The sequence below is a fragment of the Microcaecilia unicolor genome, chromosome 5, assembly GCF_901765095.1.
Source record: "Microcaecilia unicolor chromosome 5, aMicUni1.1, whole genome shotgun sequence".
Taxonomy (NCBI): domain Eukaryota; kingdom Metazoa; phylum Chordata; class Amphibia; order Gymnophiona; family Siphonopidae; genus Microcaecilia; species Microcaecilia unicolor.
The window spans coordinates 294,090,026-294,108,813 of NC_044035.1; the positions used below are offsets into that span (position 1 = coordinate 294,090,026).

The window sequence follows — 18,788 nt, forward strand, 5'->3', positions numbered from 1 at the left end:
GTAGCCTGAGGTGGTGTCTGTGTCGGACAGGTAGCGGTGGGACCTGGCTGTTGGGAGACTTGCACTCCAGCACCTCTTCCAAGGAGGGGGAGCACTCCTCCCAGTGCCAGTGCTTCTCGGGTACTGGTAATGCTGGTGTCCTGGTGCTCCCAGTACCTTGCATCGAGGAAGACCGATGCTTATGCCTCTTGGTGGAGAAGTGGCCTAGTGGTTAGGGTGGTGGACTTTGGTCCTGGGGAACTGAGTTCGATTCCCACTTCAGGCACAGGCAGCTCCTTGTGACTCTGGGCAAGTCACTTAACCCTCCATTGCCCCAGGTGCAAATAAGTACCTGTATATGTAAGCCGCACAGAGCCTGCCATGAGTGGGAAAGCGCGGGGTACAAATGTAACAAAATTAAAAATAAATAAATGTACAGCTTCACAGTCCTTCAGTGTAGATGAGGACAATGTCAAACCTGTACGTGCCCTCGGTGTCGGGTCTGATGCCGACTGGTCCCGGGGCCTACTCACAGCACCCGATGTCAAGAGAGGTGGAGACCTCCTCGGTGCCGGTGCACTCCAAGTGGATGCTGAAGTCTTGGCAGAAATCGAGGTCGATGCTTCTGGTGCCAAAGTCGATTTATCGGCCTTCGAAGAGCCCAAAAAAAAAAAAACTTCTGTTGAACCTGCCTTGTCCTCTGTATCCTCAAATGCATTTGCAAACTGAGAGAACTGTAGTTTGGCTTATGGTCTGGTCCAAGGCACCCGATGAACCCAGTTGTGTGGGTCCATCATGGAAATCATCCAATTACATTGGGCGCACCTTTTGAAGTCACGTGGATCTTCTTGGACATCGAGAAAAGCATCACGACCAAATTAAACTCAATTTTGAGCTGGAAAAAGGGGGCAATGTTCAAACTGATGTCCGGGCTTCGGCCTAAACGGGCCTAGCAATGTGCGAAAAATAAAAAACTTTAAAGGCTGAAAAACTAAAAGAAATTAAAGGGAAACTGAATAAAAAGGAGAAATAAAGGAAAAATTATCTGGACTGGGGTGGGGGGGGGTGGGGGTGGAGAAAAAAATTGCACAGGAAGGCACAAAACACACTGAGGAGAACATGTCCTCTCTGCTCTGCAGAAAAATGAAGACTGTAGGACCTGTGCTCGCACATCGGGCAGGAAGGCACCAGCGCATACGCAGTAGCACGCTACTAGAAAAGTTCTTGATCTCGCTAGTCAGTATCTGCACCAGGTTCCATTGGATGATATTGCCCAGCTGTGAGAATACAACGGCCTGCTTGTTCTCGGAGAAGACAATGATCCAAAACACAAAAGTTGAGGAGAAACAAAATTAAGGTTTTGTCTGACCAAGCCATACTTGAACCAATAGAGATGTAGGACCTGAAACAAGTAGTTCATTCATGAAAACTACGAATACTTCTGCGTCAAAAGCAATGTGAAAGACTAATATCAAATTACAGGAAGTGTTTGGTTACAATTATTGTTGTTAAAGTGGTGCAACCAGTTACATTTATGGGGTAGTTACTTTTTCATATGGGTGATATGGGTGTTGGATAACTTTGTTCCTTAAATAAACAAAGCAATTTAACAACTGTTGCATGTTTACTCAGGTTCCCTTTGTCTAATATTAGATTTTGTTTAAAGATCAGAAGCCATCCAGTGTGACCTATATGCAATAATAGTGAAAATCAGAAGGGGGGAGGGGGAGACTTCCGCATCACTGTACTCTGCAGTGATAATAGATAAAAGCAGTAAGTAAGAACTAGGGATACTACAGTTCAAATCCCACTACTGCCAACGAAGCTCCTTGTGATCTTGTGCAAGTCACTTTCAACCTTCAACTATGTGAAGTGCAAACTCAAGACAGTAAGCCCTCTGGGGAAAGAAAAACAAAAACAAACAAAAAAAAAAACTATTGTACCTGAATGCAACTTTTCTTCAGCTCTGGTTTGGATAGGCAAATAAAATTCACAGTGCTTCATGTTCCTATCTTAAGTCTAGGCCATTGGGCTATTGTTGAAAAGCTTCTACCACCAGTTCCACAAGAACAGTAGAAGAGCAGAACCTTAACGTCAGGAGAGAGGGTACTGCATTGCAAGTATGCACTCCCACAATTTCCTCTCAAACACTGATGTGCAAGAAAACTGCAGTCTGAATTAACCACTATACTTCAGAGCAATCTGGAATTAAACACACACACAAAACAAAAACAATCTAGTATAAGCATACTTTTACCTTACCTCTATGTCAAATCCCATATTTTTGTTGCCTTCCTGATGCACTGCATAGAGTTTAGAAATTACTTCATTGGCCTTTACACCAGAGTTCTCTGCCAGTGCTCGGGGAAGAGCTTCAAATGCTTCCGCAAATTTCTTGATTGCATATTGTTCAAGTCCAGGGCAGGTCTATTTCACACAGAATACCCAAGAATTAGGAACAAACATGAAGAACTCAAGTAACATACCTGTCTTTCTATCCTATAAGAGCTTTTCTGGGTACATGTGCATTACTGAATATACTTAGAAAAAAATTAGAATACAGCTGTCATTTGAAAAAACAAAATCAATAAACTGTTTGTATATCCTTGGTCAAAATGGCATAGTACTCTTACCAAATTTAGAAACCTTAACCAAGACTAACATTCATTTATATAACATACATCTATAATTACTGAATCCTTGGTAATACAATCATCATATATTCTTGTCATTTAAACAAAATAACACCCGGATACTAGTTCTATCCTGGACCAACATGAATTTGAGAGTGTTACAATTTATGATACATAAAAGGTTTTGGTTTTTTTTTTTAAACACTATTTCAATGTGATCTACTAATTTTTCCATCACATTGTGTTAAGACTCCTGAAACTAGATATTTAACATTTGGCCCTCCATAATGAAGCCATGTATGTTATGTATAGCTGAAGACATTTATTCATTGTACTGCAATCAAACAAACTAATACCGTATTTTTCGGACTATAAGATGCACTTTTTTCCCCCAAAATTTGGAAGGAAAATGGGGGGTGCGTCTTATAGTCCGAAGGTAGACTTCTCCCTACTCACGCGATCTTCCCTGGTGGTCTAGTGACGCCGGGGCAGGAAAGAGCCTCCTCTTTCCTGCCCAGCGCGCTGCTCTCCATCCTCCTGTATGCATTGCTGCCTGACGGTCTCGTCGAGATTCAAAATGGCCGCCGAGAATTGAAGTCGCCGAGAATTGAGTAGGGAGAAGTGGTGACAGGGCCGAGGGGAGGGCGGGATTCGGACAAGACGCACCGGAGCACCTAGGTTTTAGAGTTGGGAAAAAGGAAAAAAATTTTTTTCCTATTTCCCTCCTCTAAAACCTAGGTGTGTCTTATGGTCCGGTGTGTCTTATAGTCCGAAAAATACGGTAAGCATAAAGTAATTTATGTACCTTCTAGAAACATGACTGTTTTATCAGAAACCAAGAATTTGCAATGTTCAAATCTTCAGTTTCTGATTAGTTGGCATCCTGCTACTGTCACTATATATCTGGAAATTAGAAGCAGGAAAATTTACCAAGTATTTTTTATTATTTGTCCCATGTATCTAATTTCAGCAGTTCAAAAACATTACTCTTTCAAACTAGGATCAAGAAGCAAGAAACCCAACTACAAGCCTGATGCTGTATCAACTTGGCAGTCTTGATATTGGCTATCCTCTCTTCTGGGGCTTTATCCCTACAAGTATAACTAAATTCTATAAACATTTTGTACTTTAACATAAAAGGCAGAAAACAGAAACGTCATTACCTCAAGGCATCAATATTAATCTATCTAGACACAGGACATCAGCAGTCTCAATAGTTCTCAATTTTCAGCATTAAAAATCCAATGAATTAACAGAAAAGAATGTTTGGTAATGTACTTTTCTTAAAATTAAAGAAAGCATCACAATATTTACCTCCCCATAAGATGTAATCTGTTTAGCCAGTTCAATCTCTGTTGCCCCAGCTCCAGGAAGAAGACGTTTGTCCTACAAAGGGATGCAGAAACTTGTGTGAACTAAAAATAACCTTGTCATTTCAGTTTCTACTTTTTTTTAAACATTGAACCTTTATAAATAAAGTTTTTAAAGAATACAAAAAAAAAAAAAAAAAAAAGCAAAAACAAAAAACACAACCAAGAAATATCATTAACAATCCAGCAATCGCCAAACTTCCATTACCATTCCCCCAACAATTCCCTATCCCAAACCCCCTACCAGAAGACACCTTTAAGTCTTAAGCACACAGTAGATTCTTCAGAGTGCTCAATCCTACCACTAGAACCCCCCCCTCCCAAACCCCCGTTCATCCTCCATACTCCTCATCCCCCTTCATCCTCCATGCCCCCATCCCCCCCTAATTGTTAATTAACACATTATGGGTCCACCTTGACTTATTCTTGTCATCCAAGGGGAGAGAGAGGCCCAAAGAGCTGCCTCCAGAGTATAACCCTTCACATAGTGTTCTATAGTTGTGTTAACCAACATCCCACCTTGACCCCAAGTTTCAACTGAGCTGCCCAGTAATACCATAATACATTAGGCATTCCCTTTCCCCCCCCCAGTTCAACAGCTCCCCACATCACCCTCTTTACTAAACGGAAGGAGCACCCTCCTCACACAAAGCTGGAAATCTCAACCTGAAGCCACAATAGTGCTAGCCGTGGGACCGCTAGAGGAAGAGTTGAAACAAAACAAAAAAAACAATTGTGGCAGCAGATTAATTTTAACCACAGAAATCCGACCCCATCATGATAACCAATCACAAATCTAACTATTCAAATCCCTACAAAGCTGTTTAAATAAAGGAGTACAATTGAGTACAAACAATTTAGATAAATCTCTGGTTATCAGTATGCCCAAATACCGAAAAGTCTTCGTCCTACAGAAAGGAAACGACTGTTCCAATCCCCCCCCCCCAATCTCCTCCCTAGAAATTGTAATTCCCATTAACTCTTGATTTATCATAATTCACCTTGAATCTAGACATTCTCCCAAAGTAATTCAATTTCCATATTATGATAGGCAGAGTCAAACGAGGTGCTCTCATAAAACAGAATATCAGCAGCAAATAAAGCTATTTTATGTTCCACATTCTCTATCCAAACCCCTTTATATCTGTTAATGATTGAACTCCTCTGGGCCAAAGGCTTGATTGACAATGCAGACAACTGAGGGAAGAGAGGGCATCCCCATCTGGTCCCCCTCATTATGGAAAATTGTGAAGAATACTCCCCTCCATTCAGATTAATATGAGCGACCGGTGCTTCATATAGACTCTTCAACCAGCCCAGGAATTTCGGACCAAACCCCATATATTGTAACACTTCCCACAGGTAAGACCAACCAACCCCATCAAACGCCTTCTCAGCATCAGTGGTTAATAGGGCCACTGACTCTCCTTGACCTTGCGTCCACCATATTATTTATTTAGATTTTGCTCACACCTTTTCCAGTAGTAGCTCAAGGCAAGTTACATTCAGGTACTCTGGATATTTCTCTGTCCCAGGAGGGCTCACAATCTAAGTTTGTACCTGAGGCAATGGAGGGTTAAGTGACTTGCCCAAGATTACAAGGAGCAGCAGCGGGATTTGAACCAGCCACCTCTGGATTGCAAGACTGGTGCTCTAACCACTAGGCTACTCCTCCATTATGTTGAGAGCGCGTCAAGTATTATCTGCTACTTGCCTCCGAGCCACAAAACCAGATTGATCGGTATGAACAATCTGTAGGAGAACCCAACCCAACCAGTCTGCCAAATGTTATCGCCTGATTTCATTATTGAATGTAGATGTAAAGAACCACATACCCTGGGATCCCTGCCAGGCTTCAATATTACTGAGATCCCTGCATCACTAGCACCCTCCTCCCACCGACAGGGTCCCAACTGCCTCTGGGCGAGTCTCCTGCTCTCAAGGTGTTCCCCCGTGATTTCTAGGTTATGGGGGGCCACATTCCAGTGGTCCCACAGTTCCTAGAAAGCACTCACAGACCCAACACACAAACCACCAGGATTCTTAATCAGTCCAGAAAAGCAGAGGCAATAAACTAAAAATGTTTATTGTAATGAAAAATTTGAACAATGAACAGAAAAGGTGCAATCAGCAGACAATGGATAACTGAAATATAGATCAATTATAACACTATCTAAACATTTGTTTACTATCTAAATAGTACTTGGGTAGTTCAGGACATATAGCTGCTCACAGGTTATCAAATATAACTGTTCACAGTGTCTCAGCAAAGAGATCTTTTTCTCTCGTTTCCCTGGCTAAGACCGGAGAAAAAGCTAGTACATCTTAGCAGAATTTGAGCTCCTGGGCCAATTAGAGTCCAGAACAACATTTTTAAAAAGTAGCTGGCCATATCTCTCTCACACACACACTCTCACTCACTCACTCTCTTTCTCTCTCTCACACACTCACACACACACACAGGCGAATTGCAGAATATGGATGGCATGGGAGGCAAGGGGAGGGGAGAACATAGGAGAATCGGGGCACATCATGTAGAGGCCACAATCACTGTAGACAGAGGGGAGGGAACGGCATAGAGAATCGCTGCACATGGATTGCATCGGAGAGGATGAGAGCGTAGGGAAGACTTGCAGCACATGGAGGGGAAGGCAGAGCACCGAGGAGAAGCAGAGGCACAGTCCAATGTACTGTAGCTCACAAACAACAGTCAGAGACACATTCCAATGTGGCGAACATCACCTGACTAGAAAAAGAACACTAACTGCTGAGGAGCAGGCTGAAGTTAAAAGAAAAAGAGCTGAAGCACAATGAAAAAGGTGTGCAGCTCTGAGTGAAGACAAAAAGGCACATGAAAGTCAAAAAGCCACTGAAAAAAAAAGGTCCAGGATACAAAAGAAACGCAGATTCAGAAAGGCACAGAATTGCTGAAATGACAGACGAACAGAAACACACAGAACAAGGCACACTGCTATACAACGCAAAAGATTTGAAAAAATGGCAGAAGAAAGAGCAACAAATAGAAAAAGGAGAACAAATGACAGAGAAACAGAGACAAACAACAAGACAAAGACGAAAAGATTTAGGGCGGAAAAGACTTGAAGAAATTACAGACAAGCAACGAAGAACGACTACACAAAATATAACAGATTTCAAACGCAAAATAATTGGAAATCTGAAACGAAAGAAAAAAACCCTGTGACACAGCACAAAATAAAGCAAGAACAACGGATACAGTGACAGTACAGTGCAGAACTCCAACCACAGGAATTGCAATAAGAGACTATCAATGAGAAAGAAACTCAATACTACAGTTGTGGTCCAATGAACGCAGTCTGTATATTTTGCAATGCCAAAATGTTGTAGTAAGGGCAAAGTACAACTTGCAGGAATTAGATACAATGAGTTAATACAACAGCTTCTCTCCGGGGAACATGAATATTCAACGAATTTTGTACAAAACATTAGGTCCATTAATAGTTCCTTAGCTTTTGCCTCCATGGGAGCTAACATTGCACCACCACCCGGATATGGCCCTTATTATTTTCAAATTAATGGTACTGTTTACCATAGAACAGAAGCACTACATCCTCAAAATGACAATCAAAAGACAATTTGCTCAATTATATATTCTTGATCCTGATGAAGCAGCCATTCAGAGATTACGAATCTCAACAAATGCACACATCAACCATACATTAATGAGACAAGTGATTTTATGGCACGGGAAAATCCATTTGCAGACGCATGCAAGATGCTATATGAAGTAGAAAATGAATGCATATGTGAAGCACAACGAAGAAGAACAGAACCTCCAACAGTTTCAATAGCCATTGTTCAAGATCGCAAAAACGATTCAAGATGATACAATGCCCCTAGAGTCCATGAGGTGGCTTTCATTTTCAAAATACAGATGGGGAACCTCCCTTACATACAGATCTGATAATACATTGTTGGAACCCAATCTAGAACCAATGGTATATCCATTACTCTTTCACAGAGAGAGTGGTGGATACTTGGAATGCCCTCCCGCGGGAGGTGGTGGAGATGAAAACGGTAACGGAATTCAAAAATGCGTGGGATAAACATAAAGGAATCCTGTTCAGAAGGAATTGATCCTCAAAAGCTTAGACGAGATTGGGTGGCGGAACCGGTGTTGGGAGGTGGCGCTAGTGCTGGGCAGACATCTACGGTCTGTGCCCCGAAAATGACAGATACAAATCAAGGTAAGGTATACACAAAAAATAGCACATATGAGTTTATCTTGTTGGGCAGACTGGATGGACCGTGCAGGCCTTTTTCTGCCGTCATCTACTATGTTACTATGTTACATATGGAGATCAGAGCTGGGGGATACATATTCCCTTATCTAAACAACCAAAATGTATAATGCGCCTCCATCGCAAATCAAACAACCTAAGACAAAGAGTTATGCAAATGCAGTACTATGGGTACCGTTTGGGAATAAGAGACAAATTCAATCCTTTTCCTAGTGCAGGAAAACTAACGCAACAATATTTTATGGATGCATATATTAAAACAGAGGCAAACACTCTGGGTTAATGGACCACTTTGCAAGTGAAGCTGCAAATGGAGGATTTACACCTGGCCAGGCATTTATTTTACCATCATCATTTGCTGGCAGCCCAAGAAATATGCATCAAAATTTTCAGAATGCAATGGCAATAGTTTGCAAATATGGCAAGCCAGATCTGGTCATTACTATGACCTGCAACCCAAGATGGGAAGAAATTACTTAAAATCTAAAAAAAGGTCAGGAACCAGAGTTTTGACCTGACTTTTTGGCAGGGGTGTTTCATTTAAAACTAAAAGAGTTACGACACGATATATGCAAAAAAGATATACTTAGTGTCCCTCTTGCAAAAATTAACGTAATTGAATTTCAAAAGCATGGTTTACCTCATGCTCATATATTATCATGAACGAGGAACACAAGCCGAAAAGAAAGGAAATAATTGACAAAATCGTATGTGCTGAAATTCCTGAAATAAACAACTTTCCACATCTCCATGCAACAGTTGCTAAACATATGATACATGGCCCATGCAGTGACCATAACTTAAATTATCCCTACATGCTTTATGAGAAGTGCTCTAAACAGTTTCCAAAATCATTCCAAAATGATACTATTGAGAACTGTGACGGATATCCCAAATACCGCAGAAGAGATAACGGTGTTGGTACACTCTTAAATGGAAAATTCATTAACAACAGTTGGGTAGTCCCTTATAACTCTTACTTTTAAAGTACAATTCCCATATAAAAGTGGAAGTATGTGCATCTATTAAAAGTGTCAAGTACCTCTTTAAATATGTCTATAAAGGGCACGATTGTGCCAATGTGGTTATCACAGAGCACCAAACTTCACAACATGATGAAATTAAAACGTTTACTGACTCTTGATATGTTAGTGCTCCTGAAGCTCAATGGCGATTAAACGGATTTGAAATGCATCACCAAATACTATCCACAAACTGGAAGTACACTTACCGGATCAACAAAGCATTGTTTTTCACACTAACGAAGTTGAGGCTGTAGTACAAAGAGCCAGAACGAGGCCTAGTGGTTAGGGTGGTGGACTTTGGTCCTGGGGAACTGAGGAACTGAATTTGATTCCCACTTCAGGCACAGGCAGCTCCTTGTGACTCTGGGCAAGTCACTTAACCCTCCATTGCCCCATGTAAGCCGCATTGAGCCTGCCATGAGTGGGAAAGCGCAGGGTACAAATGTAACAAAATATAAAAAAATAACAGCATGGTTTAAACTTAATGCAGAAGACAATCCCCCAAAGACCATTTTGTATGTAGATATTCCTATGTACTATACTTTCGACAAAAGAGAACGAAAATGGAAACGTAGAAAAGCAGGACATGACAACAATTGGGAGAATGTATGCAGTTCATTTTTCAGCAGACCCTGAGTGTTACTGTTTAAGGCTAATTCTACTACACAAACCAGGGGCTAAGTCCTTTGAAGACTTAAAAACAGTTGCATGTGTTCTTTATAACACATTTCAAGATGCAGCCAAGAAAATGGGGCTCACTGACGATGAAGCTCTGTGAGAGAACACCTTAGATGATGCAATCACATGCAGCATGCCACAGCAAATTAGACACCTTTTTGCATACATTTGTGTTTTTGCCGTACCATCAAATGCTTTCCAAAATTTCCAAAAATACAAACTTAATATGACACAAGATTTTCAACACATCCATGGTTGCAAAGGTGATTGCTCAATTTGTGAACAATTGTGCCTTCAGAAAATCCAAGCCGTTCTGACTATACATGGCAAAAAACTTGAAAACTTTGGTTTACCAACAGACATCCACAGAATAGAAGATCCTAATCTTGCCTTCAATGTTGGAGATGAAAAGCAGAAAGCTGAACAAATGGTAGAAAAACTAAATAATGAGCAAAGGGAAGCATCTCATACTATACATTCTGCCTGCAATACAAAAAACATAACCCACACGTGCTTCTTCCTAGACGGTCCTGCTAGAAGTGGAAAAACGTATACGTATAATACAATCCTGAGCTCCATCCAAGGAGATGAAGGAATTGCACTACCTGTTGCTTCTACAGGAATTGCTGCAAATCTCCTTCCAGGAGGATGAACTTATCATTCACAGTTTAAGTTACCTGTTCCTCTACTGGAAACGTCAACATCAAGTATCAGATTAACATCAAATGATGCTTCCATCATTAGAGATGCTAAAATCCTTACTTGGGATGAGTCAACTATGGCACCCAGTATGGCACTTACTGCTGTAGACAGAATCCTCAAAGACATCATGAACAATCAGAAACCATTTGGAGGGAAAGTTCTTTTCCTTGGTGGAGATTTTCGACAAACTCTACCAGTGGTGCCACACGGTGATCAAGCTCACATTATTGAAGCCAGCATTAAGTTAAATAAACTATGGAAAAAAATTGAAATACTAAAATTAAACAACAATGTCCGCTCTGTAGACCCAGATTACAACAACTGGCTTATTACTTTAGCAGACGGAAATCTTCCAGGTCCAGACGATTTCAAAGATATTATCGAAATCCCACAGCAGCACATTTGTGATGGCGATATAGTTAATGCCGTTTTTAGAGAATTACCGCAGATACTGTTTACAACTTTGCTAAAAAGGCTATTGTTTGCCCAAAAAATGCACATGTTGACAAGATAAATGAGGCTGTTCTAAATATTTTAGAAGGTGAGACAATTACTTATTTAAGTTTGGACTCCAATGATGAGGAACATCAGTTATATCCTGTAGAATTCCTTCATGAACAAACTCCAACTGGCATGCCTTGCCTTAAACTGCATTTAAAAATTGGAGCCATAATTATCCTACTCAGGAATTTAAATACCAAGCGAGGTTTATGTAACGGAACTCGCTTAACAGTGAAAGACTTGAAAACTAACCTCATTATTAGTCAAGTAATCACTGGGTCAACTGCAGGGAGTACTGTTTTTATCCCACGTATTGAACTAACACCATCTAACACTGACCTCCCATTTACATTACATCAAAAACAATTTCCTGTAAAATTAGCTTTTGCAATGACAATTAAGTCACAAGGACAAACATTTGAATAAGTTGGCATTTTCCTCCCAAAAGCAGTGTTTACACATGGGCAACTGTATGTAGCATTTTCAAGAGTTCAAAACTCTTCTGATGCAATTGTAAAAGTCATAGATGGTCCTGAACAAGGAAAGCTTTTCCCTTAATATAACAAAGTTTTCACTAAAAATATTGTTTATAAAGAAATCTTGCAAATGTAACAAGCATTATATTTCTAATTTTTAAATTTCTGTGTGCTCTTTAGCTTTTTGGAAATATACTATAAATAAAAATTAAAACAAAACACAAAGATTTAAAAAAAATAAAAAAAAACCCACGTCATACCCCTGGACCATATTACTCATTATACGCCCTTCCAATTATTCTTTATCATCACAGCACATTCTTCCTAACAGTTCCCTTAAAAACATAATCGCCATTAGATAATAAGCTTGCTAGCGCCCGTTTCATTGGTTTGAGAAACGGGCCTTTTTTTTTTACTAGTAAGTACATAAGTATTGCCATACTGGGACAGACCAAAGGTCCATCAAGCCCAGCATCCTATTTCCAATAGTGGCCAATCCAGGTCACAAATACCTGGCAAGATCCCAAAAGTGCAAAACATTTTATGCTGCTTATCCCAGAAATAAGCAGTGGAATTTCCAAGTCCATTTTAATAATGGTCTATGGACTTTTCCTTTAGGAATCCACCCAAACCTTTTTCAAACCCCGCTAAGCTAACAGCCTTTACCACATTCTCTGGCAACGAATTCCAGAGTTTAATTACACAATGAGTGAAGAAAAACTTTCTCCACACCATAATAAGACTGCATACACTCTCACTCATAGAATTCCTTTAGTAAAGAACTGAAGAATATTAGAAGGAAAGTCAATCAAAAGCAGGCCGAAGTTCCCGTGATTGTCGCCGTCTCAGATGGCTGCACAGATGTACAATATCCTTGGCCTGATCAAACTTTCTGCCAGGTGGATTTCTGTTTGGTACGTACTGGAGTTGTGTCTCCTTCGGCAACCTGCACCAGTAAATCAGAGCAACCCAATTCAGATAAAGCTTTCCAAAACACCACCATATTCTGCACTTTGCGTGTGTGGCCACCCGCTGTCAGTAACTGTCCAAAAGGATAGTCACCGATAACGCAGCCCAGCCTGCTGTAAATACTTTGTGCATGTCTCTCCTTCTTTGAAGTGTAGCTTTGGCCAGATCATGAAATACCAAAACTTTGCAGTTGTCCCATTTAATATCACCAAATTTCACGGCTTTTCTCCACACAGTTTCCTTCACAGAATAATCATGAAAATATGCTATTATGTCCCGAGGAATAGAGTCCTGCTGAGGCCCCATACTTCTGTGAGCCCTATCAAGTTTAACAGTAACTGCCCCAGACTCGCCTGCTACTGTTCACTCTCCTGAAGTCAAAATAAAAGGTACAGAGCTCCTGTACTACCTAGGCGCAGTCTTTGTATTTATCCTCTTCTGGGATGCCTTTGAAACGCAGGTTGCAGCATCTAGACCTATTTTCCAGGTCTTCCGGTGCCGCCTGAAGATCAGTCCTTGCTTTTCTTCTCCATTTGGAGTTCAGCATCCAAGCCTTCCACCTTCACTTCATTTTGCTCTAGGCGGCTTCCGATATCTTGGCTCTCTTGGCTCTAATCCTCGACTTCTCTTCACCACATTGAACTCTCTCCTCAAGGTGCCCCCTCCCCCAACTCCCCCTTCATTATCTCCTCAGACCCTTGCTGAATTCTTTCACAACAAGGTTCAAAAGATAAACCTTGCTTTCTCTACCTCACCAGCTCTCCCTCCACTAGTCCGTTCCCCTCTCTCTCCTTCCCCTCATTCCCTTTCCTCCTTTCCTGAAGTTACTATTGAGGAAACTACACTTCTCCTTTCTTCCTCAAAATGTACCACCTGTTCCTCTGATCCCATTCCCACCCCACCTTCTTAATGCCATCTCTCCTACTCTTATTCCTTTTATCTGTCACATTCTCAACCTCTCACTTTCCACAGCGACTGTCTCTGCTGCCTTTAAACATGCTGTGGTCACACCTCTCCTTAAGAAGCCTTCATTTGACCCTACTTGTCCCTCTAATTACCGACCCATCTCCCTCCTTCCTTTTCTCTCCAAATTACTTGAGCGTGCTGTTCACCGCCGCTGCCTTGATTTTCTCTCCTCACATGCTATTCTTGACCCATTACAATCTGGTTTTCGCCCTCTCCACTCAACCGAAACTGCGCTTACTAAAGTCTCCAATGACCTATTACTGGCTAAATCCAGAGGTCAATATTCCATCCTCATTCTTCTTGATCTTTCCGCTGCTTTTGACACTGTCGATCACAGCATACTTCTCGATACCCTGTCCTCACTTGGATTCCAGGGCTCTGTCCTTTCCTGGTTCTCTTCCTGCCTCTCCCTCCGCACCTTTAGTGTTCACTCTGGTGGATCCTCTTCTACTTCTATCCCTCTGCCTGTCGGCGTACCTCAGGGTTCTGTTCTTGGTCCCCTCCTCTTTTCTATCTACACTTCTTCCCTTGGTTCATTAATCTCATCCCATGGCTTTTCCTACCATCTCTATGCTGATGACTCCCAAATCTACCTTTCTACCCCTGATATCTCACCTTGCATCCAAACCAAAGTTTCAGCGTGCTTGTCTGACATTGCTGCCTGGATGTCTCAATGCCACCTAAAATTAAATATGACCAAAACCGAGCTTCTCATTTTCCCCCCCAAACCCACCTCCCCACTCCCCCCATTTTCTATTTCTGTTGATGGCTCTCTCATTCTCCCTGTCTCCTCAGCTTGAAACCTTGGGGTCATCTTTGACTCTTCTCTCTCCTTCTCTGCTCATATCCAGCAGACCGCCAAGACCTGTCGTTTCTTTCTTTACAACATCCGTAAAATCCGCCCCTTTCTTTCCGAGCACTCTACCAAAACCCTCATCCACACCCTTGTCACCTCTCGTTTAGACTACTGCAATCTGCTTCTTGCTGGCCTCCCACTTAGTCACCTCTCCCCTCTCCAGTCGGTTCAAAACTCTGCAGCCCGTCTCATCTTCCGCCAGGGTCGCTTTACTCATACTACCCCTCTCCTCAAGACCCTTCACTGGCTCCCTATCCGTTTTCGCATCCTGTCCAAACTTCTTCTACTAACCTATAAATGTATTCACTCTGCTGCTCCCCAGTATCTCTCCACACTCGTCCTTCCCTACACCCCTTCCCGTGCACTCCGCTCCATGGATAAATCCTTCTTATCTGTTCCCTTCTCCACTACTGCCAACTCCAGACTTCGCGCCTTCTGTCTCGCTGCACCCTACACTTGGAATAAACTTCCTGAGCCCCTACGTCTTGCCCCATCCTTGGCCACCTTTAAATCTAGACTGAAAGCCCACCTCTTTAACATTGCTTTTGACTCGTAACCACTTGTAACCACTCGCCTCCACCTACCCTCCTCTCTTCCTTCCGGTTCACATTAATTGATTTGATTTGCTTACTTATTTATTTTTTGTCTATTAGATTGTAAGCTCTTTGAGCAGGGACTGTCTTTCTTCTATGTTTGTGCAGCGCTGCGTATGCCTTGTAGCGCTATAGAAATGCTAAATAGTAGTAGTAGTAGTAATCTCTCACTTCTACCCAATGTTCCGAGACACCAAACAATGTTCTTTCGGACCGCCAACATAGCCGCCTTCAATTCTTTGAATCATCAGGAGACATCACTCTTTGTAAGCTAACCATCGTTCTCCGCTCTCTCCACATGGTCCATCTCTCAATCTGTGTCTGCCTCCACCATTTTGCTCCAGATCGCCGATATTTCTGCAGGGCTCATGAACTACAAACTCTCGCATCGGCAATATACTTGAATTTTTCAAGCCTCTTCCGAGCAGCCATCTCTCGTACACTTCAGGAGGTAGGATTTTATAATTAGACCTGCAATAAGTACAGATTTATATCCAATTTCCCCCTCTAGCTCCAACAGAAACAAGAAATCATGCTGCCATCTCTGTGTTAACGTTGCTTCTATTTCTGCTTTTCAAATGTGTACTAACTCTAAAATTTCATCTGAAATTTCTTAATATCCAGAAGTATAAAAGCAGTTCTCAAGCTGTCTCTCAGAATCTGGAAAACTTCTACTACCCACTGTACAGACATCCTCCAGCACCTCATTCTGCCTGGCTCAACAAGTCATTCACTTGAATACAGCTATGGCAAATCAGTAAAATGACATATTACTCCCAACAATTCTGACACTAACTAGTGAGCTCAGAAACTGCATTTTTATAATAAATGGAGGGGGGCTCATTAGTCAGAATGGCCTTCAACGCCTTCTGTCTGGAACAGGTTGGGACATCAGTGCTCAAACTGTTCTCTGAACATAATCGCTGATAAATAGACTATTTCCATCTCGCACATACATATGAAGAGACAGGGGTGCTAAAGAACAGCATATACTTCTATCCTGTATTTTGTCAATAGAGACATATTCCCCCAGATCTTGTAAAAACACATATAAGACTATTTAAACCGATTATGTATGTTTTATCTGTTAGCAGCCAAGGATATTTAGATTGGGCGGGTTATAAATGCTGTAAATAAAAAACTGTACTCACTCTTGTGAGAACTTTAAATGTATTAACACCATCATCCACGGCCCTTTCAACATCATCCATGAGGTTATCTGTGGAACCACGGACTACTATGGTGGAAATGGCACAGTCTTCCTTCTCTGAAACAGATTACAAAAAATGATCATAAACTACTAAATAAGCACTATTTTACTATGACATCTTCATCTTCTATTCTATGTGCTACAGAAAACTTACCATGTTTGAAAACAACTACTTGTGTATCACCAACTTCTGATAAGAAAACACTGTCACAGTGACCCATTTCTTCTGGTGTGGGTACAGTCTGGGAGAGAATGAAAAAAAAAAAGTTTGTAAAGAATGATAACCCAGAGCAAAACTAGAATTTGTATTCACTATGTAAGAGTTCAGCTTTAAATAAAAAAAAAATATAAAAAAAGTAAATATAAATAAAATAATAATTATTATTACACACCATCCTGGGAAGGGCTGTTCCACCAACTGTTTTGCACAGCCTCCTAAGATCCCACTTTGAATTCAACCTAAAAACAAAAAATCAGTTACAACTGATATAACATTCAGGTCCATCAGATTATATATACAACTTCTCAGAGATCCTACTCAAGATTATATTTCAACAGAATATGTATCAGAGTAGATTAATAAACTTACAGACCAAACAACTTACAAGCTAAATGTGGAAAAGGGACAACTGAACACATACTGACAATTCAAATCAAATAAATAAAGCCACTCAACTGAATAGTACACCATCACAGAAAAATCAATGTTTTCAGATAATGTGAAAGTTAATGAACTGTGTACAAAAAGCAGCTCAGCATGGCTATGATTTTGACAAACTACATTTGTAGTTAGTCTCCTATGTCATAACATTTGTATATCTAAATCTCAAAAACCCAGAAGATACAACAGTACCTATATAACCTAACTCTAGAGAAGCATTTATTTATAACATTTGTATCCCACATTTTCCCACCTATTTGCAGGCTTAGTGGTGATTACCAGTTCCGGAAAGGAGAAATACATAGTTGAGGTAGAGGGACAGATTAAGTTAGGTTACAGGAGGAAAGTTCGTCCTATGATAAGAACTGAAGGTAATAGGTTAAACTTCATTCATGACAAAAATAGCTTGAACAATTAGGATCATTAGACTGGAAATCAAGATAATTAGCAAAAACAATTGAGATATAGAAAATTCATGTATAGTTGTGTTTTGTTAATCTGCATTTAGGATAAGTTGCTATTGTATGCTTTCTTAAATAAATAAGTTTTCAAAAGTTTACGGAAGGTCACTGTGTCGTGTGTTATTTTTATGGATTTTGGTAATGTATTCCAAATTTGCGTGCATATGTAGGAGAAACTGGATGCATATGTTAATTTATATTTCAGTCCCTTACAGCTTGGGTAGTGGAGATTCAGGAAAGTTTGTGATAAGCTGGTAGAATTCCTGGTTGGCAGGTCGATGATGACTAACATATATCCTGGAGCAGTAGTCTAGCTGGCATAATATCAATGATTGCACTAGTCAGCAGAACGCTTCTCTTGGGAAGAAAGGCTTAATTTTTTTGAGTTTCCACATGGAATGAAACATTTTCTTTGTTGTGATTTTTGCATGGTTCTCTAATGTAAGGTTGTGATCAACTGTAACCCCTAAAATGTTTAAAGTTTCTGAGACAGGGAGAGTACAGCTAGGGATGTTTAACTTAATGGGTTTGTACTTATTGTGTTGTGATGAAAGAATGAGACGTGTTTTCTCAGCATTGAGTTTTAATTTAAAAGCATCCGCCCATGAGTTCATTATATGGAAACTGTCGTTTATTGCTTTAGTAATATCTGTTACGTGATGTTAAATGGAGGAGTGGCCTAGTGGTTAGGGTGGTGGACTTTGGTCTTGGGGAACTGAGGAACTGAGTTCGATTCCCGGCACAGGCAGCTCCTTGTGACTCTGGGCAAGTCACTTAACCCTCTACTGCCCGCCGCATTGAGCCTGCCATGAGTGGGAAAGCGCGGGGTACAAATGTAACAAAAATAAATAAAAATAAATATAAATCGTTACATCATCTGCATAAATGAAAGGATTAAGGCCTTGGTTAGCTAATGTTTTGGCTAATGGCGTCATCATTAAATTGAAAAGGGACGGTGAAAGTGGAGATCCTTGAGGGACTCCACATTCTGATTTCCAAGGTGATGATATTATCGAGTTTGATATCACTTGGTATGTTCTAGTTGTTAAGAAACCTTTGATCCAGTTAAGTACATTTCTTGTTATTCCAAAGTATTCTAGGATATTAAGCAGTATTTCGTGATTAACCAAGTCAAAAGCACTGGACATGTCAAACTGCAGAAGTATGCTATCTCCCTGTGCTATTGCTTATTTAAATTTGGTTAGTAGAGTGATCAGTACAGTTTCTGTACTGTGATTGGATCGAAATCCTGATTGTGATTCATGTAAAATCATAAATGTATTTAAATAAATTGGTAAGCTGCTTAGTTACCATTCCTTCCATTAGTTTGACTGCTAAAGGAATGCTACTGGGTGGTAATTGCTTATACCATTTACTTTTTTCTTTATGTCCTTCGGTATTGGTGTGAGTAATATATTTCCTTTATCT

The 18,788-nt window shown here is 40.7% G+C and overlaps 1 protein-coding gene across 2 annotated transcripts in view; it reads right to left on the reverse strand.

Annotated features, from left to right (window-relative positions):
* The window catches only part of CCT8 (chaperonin containing TCP1 subunit 8), a 74,057-nt gene that overhangs the window by 13,209 nt on the left and 42,060 nt on the right, over positions 1–18,788 (reverse strand). For both annotated transcript variants that reach the window (XM_030204289.1, XM_030204288.1), the window contains exons 9-13: positions 16,631–16,697; positions 16,393–16,480; positions 16,180–16,295; positions 3,927–3,998; positions 2,242–2,406 (exon numbers count right to left, since the gene is read on the reverse strand). In XM_030204289.1, coding sequence (XP_030060149.1) covers positions 2,242–2,406; positions 3,927–3,998; positions 16,180–16,295; positions 16,393–16,480; positions 16,631–16,697 — 508 coding nt within the window. The remainder of the gene's footprint in view (positions 1–2,241; positions 2,407–3,926; positions 3,999–16,179; positions 16,296–16,392; positions 16,481–16,630; positions 16,698–18,788) is intronic.